We start from the raw sequence: 19096 nt of genomic DNA, 5'->3' as shown, positions 1-19096 counted from the left end.
CCAATGAATTTTGCATTGCCAGACAAAATACTTGACACATTGATCCCTTTCTCGTATAGTTTGCCTTCGAAAATGTTACAAATTATTGAATTATTATACATTTTTATGTTAGGTCTCGTGAGTCAATTGTTAGTCAAACCAATGAATTTTGCATTGCCAGACAAAATACTTGACATATTGATCCCTTTCTCGTATAGTTTGCCTTCGAAAATGTTACAAATTATTGAATTATTATACATTTTTATGTTAGGTCTCGTGAGTCAATTGTTAGTCAAACCAATGAATTTTGCATTGCCAGACAAAATACTTGACATATTGATCCCTTTCTCGTATAGTTTGCCTTCGAAAATGTTACAAATTATTGAATTATTATACATTTTTATGTTAGGTCTCGTGAGTCAATTGTTAGTCAAACCAATGGATTTTGCCTTGCCAGACAAAATACTTGACATATTGATCCCTTTCTCGTACAGTTTGCCTTCGAAAATGTTACAAATTATTGAATTATTATACATTTTTATGTTAGGTCTCGTGAGTCAATTGTTAGTCAAACCAATGAATTTTGCATTGCCAGACAAAATACTTGACACATTGATCCCTTTCTCGTATAGTTTGCCTTCGAAAATGTTACAAATTATTGAATTGTTATACATTTTTATGTTAGGTCTCGTGAGTCAATTGTTAGTCAAACCAATGAATTTTGCATTGCCAGACAAAATACTTGACATATTGATCCCTTTCTCGTATAGTTTGCCTTCGAAAATGTTACAAATTATTGAATTATTATACATTTTTATGTTAGGTCTCGTGAGGCAATTATTAGTCAAACCAATGAATTTTGCATTGCCAGACAAAATACTTGACATATTGATCCCTTTCTCGTATAGTTTGCCTTCGAAAATGTTACAAATTATTCAATTATTATTATTTTTATGTTAGGTCTCGTGAGTCAATTGTTAGTCAAACCAATGAATTTTGCATTGCCAGACAAAATACTTGACATATTGATCCCTTTCTCGTATAGTTTGCCTTCGAAAATGTTACAAATTATTGAATTGTTATACATTTTTATGTTAGGTCTCGTGAGTCAATTGTTAGTCAAACCAATGAATTTTGCATTGCCAGACAAAATACTTGACATATTGATCCCTTTCTCGTATAGTTTGCCTTCGAAAATGTTACAAATTATTGAATTATTATACATTTTTATGTTAGGTCTCGTGAGTCAATTGTTAGTCAAACCAATGAATTTTGCATTGCCAGACAAAATACTTGACACATTGATCCCTTTCTCGTATAGTTTGCCTTCGAAAATGTTACAAATTATTGAATTATTATACATTTTTATGTTAGGTCTCGTGAGTCAATTGTTAGTCAAACCAATGAATTTTGCCTTGCCAGACAAAATACTTGACATATTGATCCCTTTCTCGTATAGTTTGCCTTCGAAAATGTTACAAATTATTGAATTATTATACATTTTTATGTTAGGTCTCGTGAGTCAATTGTTAGTCAAACCAATGAATTTTGCATTGCCAGATAAAATACTTGACACATTGATCCCTTTCTCGTATAGTTTGCCTTCGAAAATGTTACAAATTATTGAATTATTATACATTTTTATGTTAGGTCTCGTGAGTCAATTGTTAGTCAAACAAATGAATTTTGCATTGCCAGACAAAATACTTGACATATTGATCCCTTTCTCGTATAGTTTGCCTTCGAAAATGTTACAAATTATTGAATTATTATACATTTTTATGTTAGGTCTCGTGAGGCAATTATTAGTCAAACCAATGAATTTTGCATTGCCAGACAAAATACTTGACATATTGATCCCTTTCTCGTATAGTTTGCCTTCGAAAATGTTACAAATTATTCAATTATTATTATTTTTATGTTAGGTCTCGTGAGTCAATTGTTAGTCAAACCAATGAATTTTGCATTGCCAGACAAAATACTTGACATATTGATCCCTTTCTCGTATAGTTTGCCTTCGAAAATGTTACAAATTATTGAATTGTTATACATTTTTATGTTAGGTCTCGTGAGTCAATTGTTAGTCAAACCAATGAATTTTGCATTGCCAGACAAAATACTTGACACATTGATCCCTTTCTCGTATAGTTTGCCTTCGAAAATGTTACAAATTATTGAATTATTATACATTTTTATGTTAGGTCTCGTGAGCCAATTGTTAGTCAAACCAATGAATTTTGCATTGCCAGACAAAATACTTGACACATTGATCCCTTTCTCGTATAGTTTGCCTTCGAAAATGTTACAAATTATTGAATTATTATACATTTTTATGTTAGGTCTCGTGAGTCAATTGTTAGTCAAACCAATGAATTTTGCATTGCCAGACAAAATACTTGACACATTGATCCCTTTCTCGTATAGTTTGCCTTCGAAAATGTTACAAATTATTGAATTATTATACATTTTTATGTTAGGTCTCGTGAGTCAATTGTTAGTCAAACCAATGAATTTTGCATTGCCAGACAAAATACTTGACACATTGATCCCTTTCTCGTATAGTTTGCCTTCGAAAATGTTACAAATTATTGAATTATTATACATTTTTATGTTAGGTCTCGTGAGTCAATTGTTAGTCAAACCAATGAATTTTGCATTGCCAGACAAAATACTTGACATATTGATCCCTTTCTCGTATAGTTTGCCTTCGAAAATGTTACAAATTATTGAATTATTTAGAATAACTTTCCAACATAAAGTACGGTAAATATATTTCATTTAGTACGAAGGATCGTGTAATATCTAGTAACAGTTGGCAACACTGACAAGACGGCAATATTTTCTGTTTAGGAACTGTTCTTATGTGATCCTCACTATAAACGAGGATGTAGTTGGCGTGTTGAGAGTGATGGTAGTAGTGAATTGCAATATATTTCATTTTATATTTTGTTACATTTAAGTCATGCATGGTGGCAGCCAGTTAGTTGCCCGTCACCAGATTGTTGCTGGTGAACCTATTGATGAGGTCGAAGGCCCAGGCGGGCTGGTCGGTGGGCACCATGTGGCCCGCGTTGCGCACCAGCACCTCCGTGAAGTTGCCGCCCGTCTTCATGTAGCCCGCCAGCTGGCCGTCCACGTACCAGGCCTGGCGCGTGGCGTTGCGGTACTCTTCAGAGGCGTCAAACTGCAGCTGCAGGAACATGTTGACGGACAGCGCGTAGCCCACGATGATGTCGAGTTGCCCGTTGTAGTAGAGCACGCGGTAGTGATCCAGGAGCGGCTCGAGGAAGGGACGCGCCGACACCAACAGGTCGGGAATCAGCTTCACGAACACCGTGCCGTTCTCCGTGAACGCCTCGTCGCCCACGTGCAGGGCCCGTCGTACGTCGTCGCGCTGTACGAACGCATCGTAGCTGCCTCCTACTCGAGGCTCGTCAGGGAAAAGGAAGTTGTAGATGTTCGTATATTTGGTGGCCTCGTTAAACAATGACATCTCCGACAAAGCCACCTGCAGCAAAATCGTGTCGAATAGTTCAAGTATAGGACCTTCAAAAGTAAGAGTTAAGTTTCATTGCTTACACTTTCTTCATTTTCTACACAACCTTAAAAATCGTGGCACTGGCTTATTACACAAGAAGAGTTATTTATGAAATAAGTTCGTAAAGGTTCTCTTTTTGGCACGAGTGTAAAGTTTGTGACAAACACACGAGGGCCAAAAAGATAACATTACGAATGTGTATCATACAATGTTTTTCTACGATAGCACAAATTTACATTAAATAAATATTTCAAGTTAGAGAGGTTATAAGATCACGATGTCATGCCCGTCTAAAATAAAAACCATTAAGAAAAATGTATCCATGGAATTACAGCCTGTTTTATTCATGATCACAACTTCATGGCCGTCTAAACCGGACATATTAACAACAAAGAGGTTAGAAAAAGTTGAACGTTACTTCTTGATGCAATGAGTACTACATGTAACTTCAGAATAATGACTAAAATGTAGATAAGAATGTTACATTTGTTACTTATTTGTGTTACGTGTAATATTTATGTAAGGAAAGATCGAGGTAATGTATTAATTTCTTACCCTCCTGAGTCCTGAGACATGTTGTTTTACTTTTAAAGTTCAATATAATTCTACGCTTCAAAAAAAGTCACTGATATGAGGAAAAATGCTGAAAAAATTCAGTTAGGTTAGGTTACACTGATTACAGTTAGGGCACAAATGCAAGTATATTATACTATACTTCGGGTATCTGCACATACATCTTATATCATAATCATGTATGAAGTATAGTATAGTTTACTATACTCTCAGTACTCAGGAGGATACTGAATGAAGTTTGTACATTGAATATTACATTTTCTTTGGCAGTGTGTAAAATGAATACTGTAGCAGTGTGTGAAGTGATAACTTACTTTTTTACGCAGCTTCTCAGTTCACTTTTTCCTTCCCCTCACGCGCAGGTAGGTTTCACGAGATATCGAATGGCCTATAGTACCTGCAGAGATATTGTGCTGGTTGTCAAGAGACTTGTTTCAAATCCCAATGCTACAGTACAGCTTACAGCAGTAAAATTTTTGGAATATTCAACATTTTTTTCCTCCATTACTGTATCTTGTACAATAATAAAAATTAGTATGTGTAAAACACTGTCCTTCTGCTATATGAAAAAAAAAAATATTTTTACGATTTAAAAAAATTAGTTACATTTATTTTTTTCAAAATTCAGTTCACTGTGCAGTGATGAAGCGTTTCCCACATAACTCAAAAACTATCCAACATTTTGTGATGAAATTTTTTATGTGTATTTATGCATGTCATATCTACAATATGATGCAAGATCACTTCTCTACCTTTGATAGATTGTCTGATAAAAAATAAATTCATTTAAAAAATGGTCAAATATCAGTATTTTCTTCTAACACAAAATTAAAAAATATATATTGTTCATTAAGGAATGTAGTTGAAAGAGCATGATATTGTAAACATGAGTTTCAGCAATAAAATAAAAGAGAGAGGACATAAAAAAGTTAACAAGTTTATGATTATGGGGGAAACGCTTCATCACTGCACAGTGATCTGCCAACATTTTGAATTTTGAAAAAAAAAAAAATTTATATATAAACAATTTTTCTTTAATCGTAAAAATATATTTTTTTTCATATATCAGAAGGACAGTATTTTACACATACCAATTTTCATTATTGTATTAAGATACAGTAGTCTAATGGAGGAAAAAATGTTGAATATTTCCAAAAATTTTACTGCTGTAAGCTGTACCTAACCCCTTAATGTACTGTAACACGGTCGCTCCTGAAGAGGCTAAAACTGACTTATGTGAGACTGAATTGCTTGAGACAGGCTATGATTATCACCTGTTTTATTATGGAAATTTAAAACCTGTAACTTGAAATTTCTACTGCAATCTACTAGTTTTTTCATGTTTGAATCTTCTGCTTTTATAACTGGTAGGGTTGGCAACACTGTGGTAAGTTTAACGACGCTTCTACTCGTATTATAGCACATATTTTATGCTATGCAATATTTTATACAACATTGTACTAAATGAAATGGCTTTTTTTTTAGCCTGATTATCATTATTTTCAGTATCGTGTCTTAGCGGCCATATTCATAGACATTCTTAGCGCGGGCTTCCGGTGGATGATCAGCGAACTAACGTTTTTCGTATTCATAAACCAGTGTTGAGGCTGGTTCACAATAAACCGGGAACGAGAACCAGAATGAAAACGAGAAGCAGAGGACGTGAATATGAAAATTTTTTATTCACAATAAACCGAGAACGTAGACGACTATGCATATCGATATGCATGTCAATAACGATATGTAAAGTCGATATTACGCATTCTGATGTTATTTGTGTATAACTGACCAATGGCGTTCTCTCATGAGTACAAGGCAGCCAACATAAACACAGATTAATCAACTTCGAAATTTCAACTGAAACATTTAATTAGGAACGGTACTATAAATATGCCCATGCATCTTTATTATCACAACCTATTTTAAGTCTACCATAACGTAAAATAATTAGAGAAGAAACATTTATAACATAACAAAAATGAACACAACAGTAGTTATTGAATTGAAGCATGAATATGTAATGTGTAATACAACCAATACGATCGGTGTTCAAAGATAAAGCTATTGAAAGCCACGTATTCTCCTTCATTTTCTCATCCTTATACGAGGCGCGCCGCTTATCGTAAACGTGAGGATTTTCCTCAACACTCAATATTAGAATCTCATCTAATAAAACTTGCTCCATGATGCACAGCATAGAACAAAATAATGCATAGGTTATGTCACGGTCTTCTTGCTACAAAATATACGACGACAAAATAGCTTTTAGATGGCAATAGAATGAATCTAGTGGGCTGTGATCGGAAACGTGAACTCCAAAGTTGAAACTTGGCCAACTCTCCGTTCCCGACCCCGGCCTGCGGCAAGCTTTTCGTTAATTGTGAATGCTCACATTTAAATGTACACATTTTAACAATTTTACCGTTTTCGTTTTCGTTCCGATTCTCGTTTCCGGTTTATTGTGAACCAGCCTTTAGCGATGATATGATATGAATCCCTTACAAGTAATCAGTCGATAGCCGGGATAAGTTTAGCACGTTCGTAGCGCGGGCTAGCGAAATGTCTATGCATAGCACCCTTAGAGGTTTCTAAAGTTAGAGAGTTTCAAGCTTGAATTGTGTCGGAAGTATACTGCCTCATATTTCGCTTTCACTTCACATTTAATTCATACACAACCAGGACACAGTCCAGTACAATCCATGATCTGACCACAGGAAGATCGACGAGTAAATAGTTGCTACGTCGAATCCAACTAGATTCATGACCAGAGAGCACTCAAAATGCTAAACATCTTGAAGGAGCTTCAACTCTGGCTTAATAGCTTCGAGGTTGTGGACAGCACATCTGATCACTCACACCATAAAACCGTATTAATTTTGCTTTGATATGAAACAAATAACTGTAGATTTAAAACAAGTTACGATACAGTATATTTTAAAATATTGTATGTAGACTTACCATAGCAGCTTCCATATAATTTTCTTCTTGTATTAGGCTTTTGCACTTCTCTTCCAGATCTTTCATTGAGTTGTACGTGTTCGTATCCACAAACCCTAACTCGTAAAGGTAGAGGCTATATGAAAGTAATGTTAATGGATCTGTGAAGCCATTGCCAACTGATATTCCTGCAACATTAACAGATTAGTACATAGATCTATACAGGTCCTTATATACAGAGGTTCTTAAAAGCAATATCTTTGTATCAGTTCTGTTATATTTATCTAATAATTTATTGGCTCTCTAATTAATTTAATGATTGAGTTGATTAATAAATTAATTTATTCTTTTTTGACTGTGTTTATTGACTGGTTGATTTATTTTTATATAAAATTATTTCTCAACAACTGATTTATTTGATTGACTGGCTAAGTTATTTATTGATTAATTCATTCTCTGAATTTAAAATTGGTTGAATTACTATACGGAAGGTTGGTTGAATTCACAACATACAGTTGAATAACATTAGTTGAATAACTGAAGAAAACAAATTAATGGTTGAACGACTGAAGGAAATAATTATTGGTTAAACAACTAAAGGAAATATATATTGCTTAAATGACTGAAGGAAATAATAATTGTACGACTGAAGAAAATACTGATTGCTTGAATGACTGAAGAAAATATTGATTGGTTGAATGACTGAGTATTTCACTGATTGATTGACTATGACTAAAGGAAATAATGATCGAACGACCGGTGGAAATATTGATAGAATGAATGAAGAAAATCTTGATTGGTTGAATGACTAAAGGAAATGTTGATTGAACGACTGATGGAAATATTGATTAAATGACTGAAGGAAACATTGACAGGTTGAACGATTGAAGGAAATCTTGACTAGTTGAACAACTGAAATAAATATTAATTGGTTGAATGACTGAAGAAAATATTGATTGATTGAACGACTGAAGGAAATATTGATTGGTTGGATGACTGAGTACTTCACTGATTGATTGAATGACCAAAGGAAATAATGATTTAACGACTGATGGAAATATTGATTGAATGACTGAAGGAAATATTGACTAGTTGAACGACTGAAGGAAATATTTATTGATTGAACGACTGAAGGAAGTATTGATTGGTTGAACGACTGAACGAAATATTGATTAAAAACTGAAGAAAGCACTGATTGAACGATTGAAGGAAATACTGATTGAACGATTGAAAAATATATTGATTGGTTGAAAGACTAAGAAAATATTGATTGACTGAGCAACTGAGAGTAATATTGATTTGTTGTACGACTGATGGAAATAAAGATTGATTGAACAACTGAAGGAAATGTTGACTGAACGACTGATAGAAATATTGATTGGTTGAATGACTGAAGGAAATATTGACCGAACGACTTCAGGAAATAATACAGAAAATGGGGGTTCGGATATTTGACATTTCGGGTAACTCACCTTCGGATAATCGACGTTCTATTGTACTTATTTAATAACAATCATATGAAAGCGTTACAATAATTTGGAAACACGGTTTAGGGCCTATATGTTATTGCAAGAATACGAAATAATTTAGTCTACAACTCCTGTCAGAGTTTGTACATAATAAATAATTGGAGTACCTTGTAGATTCAATTTCAGATCTGCTGTCGGGTTGTTGTTGTGGATCGTGAAGCCGAGAGCTGGAATATACTTCCCTGTAAATCAGAGAGCGAGTGTTGTCGTTACAAAAGTGCAGTAGGACTATACCATACTGAACAAACAGCGACAAAATGCCGTGTGGTCACGTACCTGCGTAAGACTCTCCGGTGAGGAAGAAGGGCAAATCCTGCAGCTCGGGGAACAGCGTGAAGAACTGGAGCAGGGCCGTGTACAGCTCCGCCCCGATCTGCGTCTGATTCGTGGCATAGCCTTCGTCGAAGTCGGTGAAACTGAAACCTGCAACGTATTTCCTTTCATCTGATTTCTTATATCTATTACCACTCAATTTATTTCTGTGATGCTACAGAAAATCGAGTTCGAGATTTTCGCTGAAATATACGCTTTCAGCACCCGTCACGCCAAAAAAAATGGTTTTGGACATGTCACCTTTCCGTCAGTCCATGTATAGCGATTTAAATGTATTTATTCACACTGCAAATGGATAAATACCAGATGACAGTGGTACCAACTACTCACATAATATAATTACAAATAATAGGCCTAACAATAATAATAATAATCAGAGACCGGAAGTTCAGGCATTATGAATCATTAAAGTAGGCAGGCAAAGAGGCATTATAAATAGCTAAAATACGCAATAAAAAGCAATTACAAAAACCTTGCACTAGGCCCACAACCTTGCACTTTCCACAAAAAAGGATTTCGGCAGCAAGAAAATCTTTACATAAGTCGAATGCAAAGTAAGATTTTCGACTCGATATTGCAATTACTGTTGGAAGCAAAGAAATCTTCTTCCCAGTAGCCTTGGAAAGCGCATTTTTGTGTTTGGTTGTACTGATATGTTGCGATACGAAATATTTAGCTAGCTACAACAAATCGCAATGAACACTGAAAGAAAAATGACCGTTAAAAATAACGTTAGGCCCGCACTCATTGTTGCCTTGTCAAATAAACACAAGCGATAATTAAAACGCTTACTGTTATACATTTTTGCACGGCGGCACTCATTGTTGCAAAGAGAATAGGAACTGACTGAAAGACAATAATATACATTCAGTGAAGTCACTTTCATTGTAGCGGTTATAGAAATAAATTAAAATATACGTGTAGGCAATTTTAATAATAAATTAATAAATAATAGATAATTAATCATATAAAGGCAAAAAATATTTATTTTGTAGATTAGGCATTTATATTAAAAAAGGCAGAAAAGGGCAACATAAAACTGTGACGTTTCAATCATAAAGGTATAATTCGTACAGATTTACTTTCAAAATGAAGATGGATTTACACATTTAAAAAGGCATTCTGCTAAAGTTCCGGTCTCTGATAATAGTAATCGAATGCGAAAACTTAAATAAAAAAACACTCTAAAGAAGCAAACAAACACACAGTAAAGCACTGTGGATCAGTGATGGATTTTAGGCGATCAGCGAGAGCCGAAAGCTATGATGCCTGTCTTATACAATCCGCCAATTGTCTTTTTGTCTACTCGTACAGGTTCGAAACATAACTTCTTTATTTTTTTAGTAGGTTATTTTACGGCGCTTTATCAACATCTTAGGTTATTTAGCGTCTGAATGAGATGAAGGTGAGAATGCCGGTGAAATGAGTCCGGGGTCCAACACCGAAAGTTACTCAACATTTGCTCATATTGGGTTGAGGGAAACCCCCGGAAAAACCTCAACCAGGTAACTTGCCCCGACCAGGAATCGAACCCAGGCCATCTGGTTTCGCGGTGAGACGCGCTAACCGTTATTCCACAGGTGTGGACTCGAAACATAACTGCAGGGAAATGTGGAGTGAAGAGTTAAGGGGCAGTCTGCAGTGACTCGATTGAGTTATTAGCGCCCAGGCGTGGTTTAGATCAAGTGCGGTTCTTATGTTGGATAGACTATATATTTCTATGACTACAGCTTGTGTCATAATCAACGAGCTAGAAGTAGAGTCTAGAGTGGCGTTCACGTCTGTATCAGCGCTCTTGGTGGTACTAACTTGAACTACCGGCCGCCATGTTTTAACTGGTTAGCTCGCTTTAGCAGAAGGAGACGTAAAAGCACGTTTAGATTTTTAAATACCCTAATTAAGATGCCTTTGTATGCTCTGCTTATAACTGTAACAACCGAAGCGATAAAACAAAGAATATGTCATATTTTAAGTCAGTAGTTTGCCATAATTTGGTATTACTATACACATAATAACAGTTATTGATAGGAAGATTCTGTAACATGTTCATTGTTTTTACAGATTCCCACTGAAAAATGATTTGTTAACTAAGCAGTAATAATAATAATCCGTGGCGCTACAGGCCGTGAAGGGCCTAGACCGACCAGCCGGCTGCTGGCCTCACGCCCACATGCCGAAGCAGAGGTGGACGATCATCCAACCAGAATGGAGGTATCGTGTGGTTAGCACGATGATCCCCCCAGCCGTTATAGCTGGTATTCGCAACCGAATTTCGCTACCTATCGTAGCTCCCCAAGTGCATCACGATGCTGGGTTGGCACCGGTCCCATACACTGGCCGAAATTTCATGAGAAAATTTCTTCCCTAAATAAGCAGTAGGTTTCACAAATTAAGAGAGAGAAATGGTTTCCGCACATTTCGATACTAAACACATGTACATGTAAACGAGAGGAGACGTTTGTTGCCCAATGCAATACCAACTACTGTATATTCGATTTTCTAGTTCATTTAAAAAGAAAAGAGACTTCTAGGCCTCCACCGAAGAAGCTTACTCTTCTTTGGCAGAGGAAAATTCAGTAGAACATCATCAGCCATCAGAATTTAGGTCTGTATAACATACTGGCATGAATACGACTTCAAGTAGCCTATGTCTGTCCGACGAAACTGAACTTACATGTCTTCCACTGGAAGTGTGTTCGATCTCGTCTGCATTTTCATAATGCCATCATTACTAATTTACAAAACAATAATGTGTTTTTAGACATTTGAATATGCTCATTACTTACGTTTCACTCTATCGACGATTCATTGCAGTCGAAAAAAAGAAAACATGTCAACTCCAGCTAAGATGTATGGAATAAAATGTTGACTGCATGGGTTTACTCTCTACTATTAAAAATAAGGAAGTGTTAGTAAAAAATGGGATATACGAGTTTTTGCGATATAAAATAAGATTCACAAGATATAACTATCCTGGACTACCTTTTCCGTCTCATCCTATAGGAACCAAGCCCACTTCTGTATTTGTTTTACATCTTAAAGCTTCAATGTCAATGTAAGGTGTATGGAATAAAATGTTGCGTGGGTTTCCTTCCCACTGGTAAAATTTTGATATATGAGTTACTGCAATATAAAACAATTTACAATTCATTTTTATATTTCAATATGCCTAGTGAATTATTAAATAAGTATACAATAAATTTTCAATCTTAAGACATATCAACTTGCAAATGTTTATTTGCTATTTAATAAGATATATGAACGTTTTCGCCGTTTGGGGCATCTTCAGATATAACAAAAACATATAATCTGAACCTATAACAATAATAATAAATTATGCAAATAACAAGAATAAAGAACAATGTATGTATGCAATGCATGAGATTCATGAGCTTTATGTAAAATGTGAAATAATACAGGATGATTGTTGATATAATCTTTAGATTTGAATTGGACGGATATTTTATACATATAGCTCATGTTACAAATAAAATATACAATTGTGATTAAAATTTGTCAATATTAAAATTTATAATGATGATTGATAAAATAGATATTTAAGAATAGTCATTAGTTGAGGATTGTCGTAGGGTATACGATAATTTGCGTAGCTGATGTTCGTGTGTTATGTATGTATTTCATTGAAAAACGTTCGCTAATGAACTAAATGTTATTTCGGAGATTACTGTTTCAATTTATTATCTGACTTGATGACATCTTATTGATTATAAATTACTGTTACGTGTAATCAGATTTGTTGAGATATTATTTGAAATGAATGCTCGTTGGTTATGGATGTCGTAGAGTATACGATGATTTTCGTAGTAGATAAATCGTAAGTTAAGTATGAATTTCAATCATTCAAGAGATCGTTCGCTTATGAAATGATGTATTATTTCACATTTTACATAAAGCTCATGAATCTCATGCATTGCATACATACATTGTTCTTTATTCTTATTTGCATAATTTATTATTATTATAGGTTCAGATTATATGTTTTTGTTATATCTGAAGATGCCCCAAACGGCGAAAACGTTCATATATCTTATTAAATAGCAAATAAACATTTGCAAGTTGATATGTCTTAAGATTGAAAATTTATTATATACTTATTTAATATAAAATAAGATTCACAAGATGCAACAAGTTATACACAGCCCTTTCAGCCTCGTCCTATAGGAACCACGTCCACTTGTATCAACATCTTTAAGCTTCGATGTTAACGTAAGATGTATGGAATAAGTGTTGCTGCATGGGTTTCCTGACAGCTGTTAAAATAAAGAAGTGTTAGTAAAATGGAATATATGGGTTAATGCGATATAAAATAAGATTCATAAGATGCAACATGTGCTATACAGTCACTTTCCGTAATAGGAACCACGCCCACTTGTTGACCAGTTAAAACATGGCGGACATATTTCAAAAGTTTCAAATATGGCGGCGCGATCGCCACTCTATATTCTTATTTCTAACTCGTTGGTCATAATGCTAGTTGTCTAGTTTCAAAAATATATTAAAATTGCACTTTTCCAATTCAGATTCCTCTCTCTGTTATAAGCCCTTTCCTTTGCGATAGTTTCGTAAAAATATAGGTTATATATTTCTTTTCCTCCCTTTCCCCTCTTTATTCTTTTTATCAGCTGACGAATTTATTATCATAGCATTTTTATTGTTAATTTTATTTAATTTTTAGTTTTTTTCTTTTTTATTATTATTTTTATTACATTCAATTATGTTATATTCTTCCTTACGTTTTCCATATTAACCATTTGTACTAAATGAGTTGCTTTTGATATATTCCAATGTATTTTACTTCCCCCCCATTATGGTATTATTTTCATGTTGTTTAGTGTCGATTTTATTACGCTATTATTATTTTTTGTATTATGTTAGTATTTCGTTCTTTAACTTTTTGTTAAATGTTAACTGCGTGTATACTTTGTGACTTGGTAGAGTGTAAGAGAAGACCCTATGGCCTTAACTCTGCCAGTATAAATAAAGAATTATTATTATTATTATTATTATTATTATTATCATTATTATTATTATTATTATTATTATTATTATTATTATTATTATTATTACCTAGATGTTGATACAGCGTCGTAAAATAACCCAATAAAAAAATAAAATAAATAAAAAATTATTATTATTATTATTATTATTATTATGCCAATTGTTTGTAACGCACCTGTTCCGACAGGGTTGTCGAAGAATACGATGGAATGGTTCTTGTGCCAGGAGTAGGGATTCAACACGAGAGACGCGTTGTCTTCTGCCACGCTGAAAGGGCCGAGCTCTGTGAACAGCCCGAACAGCGAGGAGGATCCTGGTCCACCGTTCAGCCAAAGGAGAACCGGAGCGTTCAGGAAGTCTTGCTGTAAGTAAATCACCAACTGACAAACGCCGTGCTACGCTAGGCTTTCTCGGTACATTACCACTTCTCATAACATAATTTCACGGTGAAAACGGCGATTATCCCGAACATATAGTATTAGGTGTGAACCAAATTAATTTGTTCCGGATATGTTCAAAAGCAGCACAATGTTGTTGGAAGCTACTCTACTGGGTGTTCATTTCAAAGTGTGTCATGACGTCACTGTTGTTGGGTCACCGATTTGAAGCGAGTTTCAACTTATATGTTAGAGAAGTTGCCTATTATTTAAGGCGTTCTTCAATCTGAACTTAAGAACGTGTACGGTATAACTTGAACGTCGTAGCAACAGATGGCGGTCTGTACAGTCTGTGTGCTACCATAACCTCTTTCGAACTGTGTTTTGCGCCGGCAAGTCGTACGCAGGGTATTTGTTATCATCGGTTGCGTACGGTAACATTCCACAACACAAATCAAATGCTCCGTGTCCATGTTGACCGTCGAAGTTAATGTCAACAAATACGTAAGTAATCGTCTTAACCCTCTCCCCATATCCCGACAGTACGTATTTCCAAACAGTTCACATTCCTGCCACTACCTTCAGAATGAACGCCGTACTTGCTAGCCAACTTCTCTGCCTCTTAGATTATACTCCTGAGCTGCGGAAGTGTAGGAAGATTGAATTCTCTAGGCTCATCAGCTAGCCACATGACGGCATACAGCGAGCCAAGACACATTTTGAACTGAACACCCAGTACTTCATCCACCATCAAGAACACATAAAATGTGCTGAAAGAGAACGACAAACTTACAAGACGCTCGCAATTACCAATTAATATTTTACGTCTCATTTATTTAGCTTTATTTCAATCCATTCTCCAGTATGGAATTTTAGGGTGGGGAAATGCTTGTAATTCTAATCTCACTCCACTAATACTTATTCAGAAAAGAATCATTAAAATATGCCTTAATAAACCAATTGATTACTCATCCGAGCTTTTGTTTACAGATTTTAATGTTTTGAAAATTAAACAGATTTATTATATTGCCTTATTAATCTTCATACATAAAAACCGTAATAAATTCAAATTGTATCATCATAAATATGGAACTAAAAGATCCGATTTTATACGACTAGAGGAACCAAAGTGTTTTACAAGCACAGCTCTGAGCCATGGTACCTACTTTGGTCCAAGGTTATACAATAAAATAATTGATAAATACCCAGATTTGGAAAATTTTAGTATCAGGGATTTCAAAAATAGCGTTAGGAATTTAATTTTTAAAGAATATGTATTGATTTTATATGTATATGTATTTGTGTGACTTAAATTGTTAAAATTGAAATTGTATTTTTAAATTTAATTTAATCCTGTAATTTTTTTTTCTTGACCCAGTTTGTTTCAAAAAATTATCTTTGTGTTTATCTTTGTGTTTAGATATCTCCCTGAGCACCCTGTTTAGATATCTCCTTCAGGGAAGAACTAACATTGTATTTCTGTCAATGTTATTTTATTAACAATAAACAATAAACAATGACGTAATATTAGAGTTAAAGCTGCAGTAGACTACCGTGTAATACGAAATGGCAGTGCAAAATACCGTAGTTTTCCAAGTAGCATTCGTAGAATATAATGCAACCTTAGATGCAGCAAGGCTCTGCTAGTTGCATAAACAACAGTTGATGTTATCAGTGCTATTAAAATGTCGATATAATAAGTAGATTCTGTAACATACGGCTTCGTTGTGTAGCAGTCAGCATTCGTGACTACAAATCATGAGATCCCGGGTTCGATTCTCGTCGTGAGCATGGAAATTTGTCCTTAGCGAGACTATTTAAAACTTTCACTCGTAAAAACCTAGCTAAGTGAGTGTACACATATAGAAGATTTCTGTAGTGAAACGTTCCACATTCCCATTAACTTAATATCTGAAACTAATGTGAAACGCCTCACAGCATATTGGTCACGTCTACTGGATCAGATGTAAACGGTGATAGTGGATTTTGGTCATCATGGCGCAGTGGAAGCAAACAAATAAAGTAAGGCTGGATCTAAAGGAGTATATAACGAAGTGTGTGTGTGTGTGTGTGTAATGCCTACCCACTTCAGTTTGTGTGATTTGGGTTCCGCATACTGACGATAGATGGCAGGACTGTGACCCATTTTAAAGTTGCACACCACTTCGGCGGGCCATGTTATGCATGATGTATATCTGTGAAGAGTTATGTCGTGTAGTATGGTGAGTGTACACTACCGGCCAAAAGTTTTCGATCAGCTATGAAAACAACTATATAGGCTACTTTATTTCAATGTACAAACACATCGGAAAAACTAAATAGACCAAAAAAATAAATATTTTCTCTCTCTCTAGCATTATGATATGATAGAATATTCAAAACGAAATCCCTGTTTGAACCACAAATCCATAGTTGTGATAGGTGATCGAAAACTTTTGACCGGTAGTGTATGTTAAGTGTTCGTGTAAGTGTAGTGTAGGGAATGGGGAGGATGATGATGAAGGTGAGGAAGGGAGAAGGGGAAACCGGTGCCGACACGTAGCCTATTCCTGAGCACCAAGGGAGCCGCCAGGCTTAACGTCCCCATCCGACGAACGAATCACTATCAACAGTGACATATGCCTTCCCCTCATATGCACTGCGGAGAGTACTTACTTACTTACTTACTTACTTACTGGCTTTTAAGCAATCCCGGAGGTTCATTGCCGCCCTCACATAAGTCCGCCATTGGTCCCTATCCTGAGCAAGATTAATCCAGTCTCTATCATCATATCCCACCTCCCTCAAATCCATTTTAATATTATCTTCCCATCTACGTCTCGGCCTCCTCAAAGGTCTTTTTCCCTCCGGCCTCCCAACTAACACTCTATATGCATTTCTGGATTCGCCCATACGTGCTACATGCCCTGCCCATCTCAAACGTCTGGATTTAATGTTCCTAATCATGTCAGGTGAAGAATTACAATGCGTGCAGTTCTGTGTTGTGTAACTTTCTCCATTCTCCACTGCGGAGGGTTTAGATTTTAAATAAATAAGTAATAGGCAAATGAATATAAATAGAGCCTACAAATAAATTAACGAATGAGATGTGAGTAAATAAATAACTAAATAATAAATAAATAAACGCACGAACAAACGACTAAGTATGTGAATAAATAAATAAATAAATAAATAAACGAACGAGTGGCTGAGTAAATAAATAAATAAGTAAATAAATGAGTAAATAAATAAATAAGTAAACAAATAAATATAAATATATAAATAAATAGATAAATAAATAAATTAATTAATTAATCGAGGACAGGCCGGGACATAAGGTTTGATTCCGAAACTATCTCCGAAAACCGAAGACAAACGGTCACCTTAGACAAGCAATACCCTTTTGCAAAAAGATCGGCTGACTCATATTGTTATGTGGCGTAGGAAAAAATAAAATTTGACTCTAGAAGAAAAAGTACGCGCGTCTCACCTCGGCAGGGAAGAACCAAAAAAAGAGATTTGAGTTGAACTGTTTGTTGACGGTGAGATACCCCGCGTAACTGGGAATATCGGCGGGAAAGGGTTCGCCCTTTACGGCAGCCAGATTCCGCGCCTCGTCGATGTTCCCGGACTCGATGTAAGGCGTCAGCATGAGTTTGGAGCCCGCGTCGCCGTCCACGGCTGCACTTGCACACAGGACCACCAGCAACCACACGCACCGCATCCTGTCGATTGCTGCTCTTGCCAACATCTGATTGCTTAACTCTAGCACATACGTACTTGTTAAATTATCTCGGATTTATATTGAGATACGAATATTTAAATGTGTGGCCTTCAACAACTTCCCACTTCAGTTGATTAGGCCTATCTGGGTTTTAACTGAGGTTTAACTTCAAGGATATCAGGGAATCATGAGACTTATGTCGCCAAAATATCATCTTTTTATCACTAAACCATCGACGTTAAATACCGCATGGTTTACAGTTTATATTGCATCGTTAAGTAATCGACTAAAAAGATGACGAGGGATTTTTAGAATCCCTGCAATTGCGTGGAACATTTAAGTGGGTCATGGTTGTGTGGTTATATGGATATGAATGTTTGTAGGTTATGATTAGACAGTGGATGCAGGATGACTTAAGGAAAAGTGAAGTGAAGTGCAGTTGTGTTATCCTGCTCAAGTATTTTATACGAGTTGAATAGTGTAGTGCTGATCCATTCATAATGTCGAAGTGAAAACGTTAAATTCGCTTAGAGATACGAAATGCAATTAAGAAGTATGAGAGTGACATTTTACTCGTATGTATAAGGAGCATTCAAAAAGAAACGAGCCGGAGGCCTAGGAACAGAAACCAGTACCTGTATGTCAGAAGTATTGGCCCTGGTTGTTGAGGCACTTGTCCCACTGCGACATAAGACGGTGAATGGTTGTCTCGTAAAATTCCCAGGGCTGCGTTGTGAAACAGTTCCGCACGTACTGCTTGACGTCGTCGTCCGAGGTGAATCGTTTGCCCCTCAGAGCCTTGTAGGGGACCAAAAATGGAGTAGTCGCAGGGAGAGAGGTCTGGACTGTATGGAGGGTGACCGAGAACCTCCCACTTAAATTTCTGTGAGAGTGCCCTGATTGTGTTGGCCGTATGAGGCCTTGCATTGTCGTTTGCCACTCAGAGCCTGATAATGAGGCCTATCTAATTAATTGCTATGTAACTGTTACACATTTAATAATGTACTTATTATATGAACGGCATATTTCTAGAAACAAATTTAAATTCCTGAATTCTCGTCTAAAACAGAAGTGTTTTTTCTTATTTTTGCCGACACCAACCTTCTTA

At 35.6% G+C, this 19096-nt stretch overlaps 1 protein-coding gene across 1 annotated transcript; it reads right to left on the bottom strand.

Annotated features, from left to right (window-relative positions):
• Positions 1 to 2891: 2891 nt before the first annotated feature.
• Positions 2892 to 18036, bottom strand: LOC138691171 (venom serine carboxypeptidase-like). Its single transcript, XM_069812941.1, has 6 exons — positions 17755 to 18036; positions 14084 to 14270; positions 8833 to 8979; positions 8664 to 8738; positions 7049 to 7215; positions 2892 to 3487 (listed from the first exon to the last, which is right to left on the bottom strand). Exons 1-6 carry the CDS (start codon positions 18013 to 18015, stop codon positions 2960 to 2962), a joined length of 1365 nt encoding a protein of 454 aa, XP_069669042.1. The 5' UTR covers positions 18016 to 18036; the 3' UTR covers positions 2892 to 2959.
• Positions 18037 to 19096: the final 1060 nt, after the last annotated feature.

Source organism: Periplaneta americana, chromosome 16 (genome assembly GCF_040183065.1).
Source record: "Periplaneta americana isolate PAMFEO1 chromosome 16, P.americana_PAMFEO1_priV1, whole genome shotgun sequence".
In the NCBI taxonomy this organism is placed as follows: domain Eukaryota; kingdom Metazoa; phylum Arthropoda; class Insecta; order Blattodea; family Blattidae; genus Periplaneta; species Periplaneta americana.
This window is presented reverse-complemented; position numbering and strand designations above follow the sequence as displayed.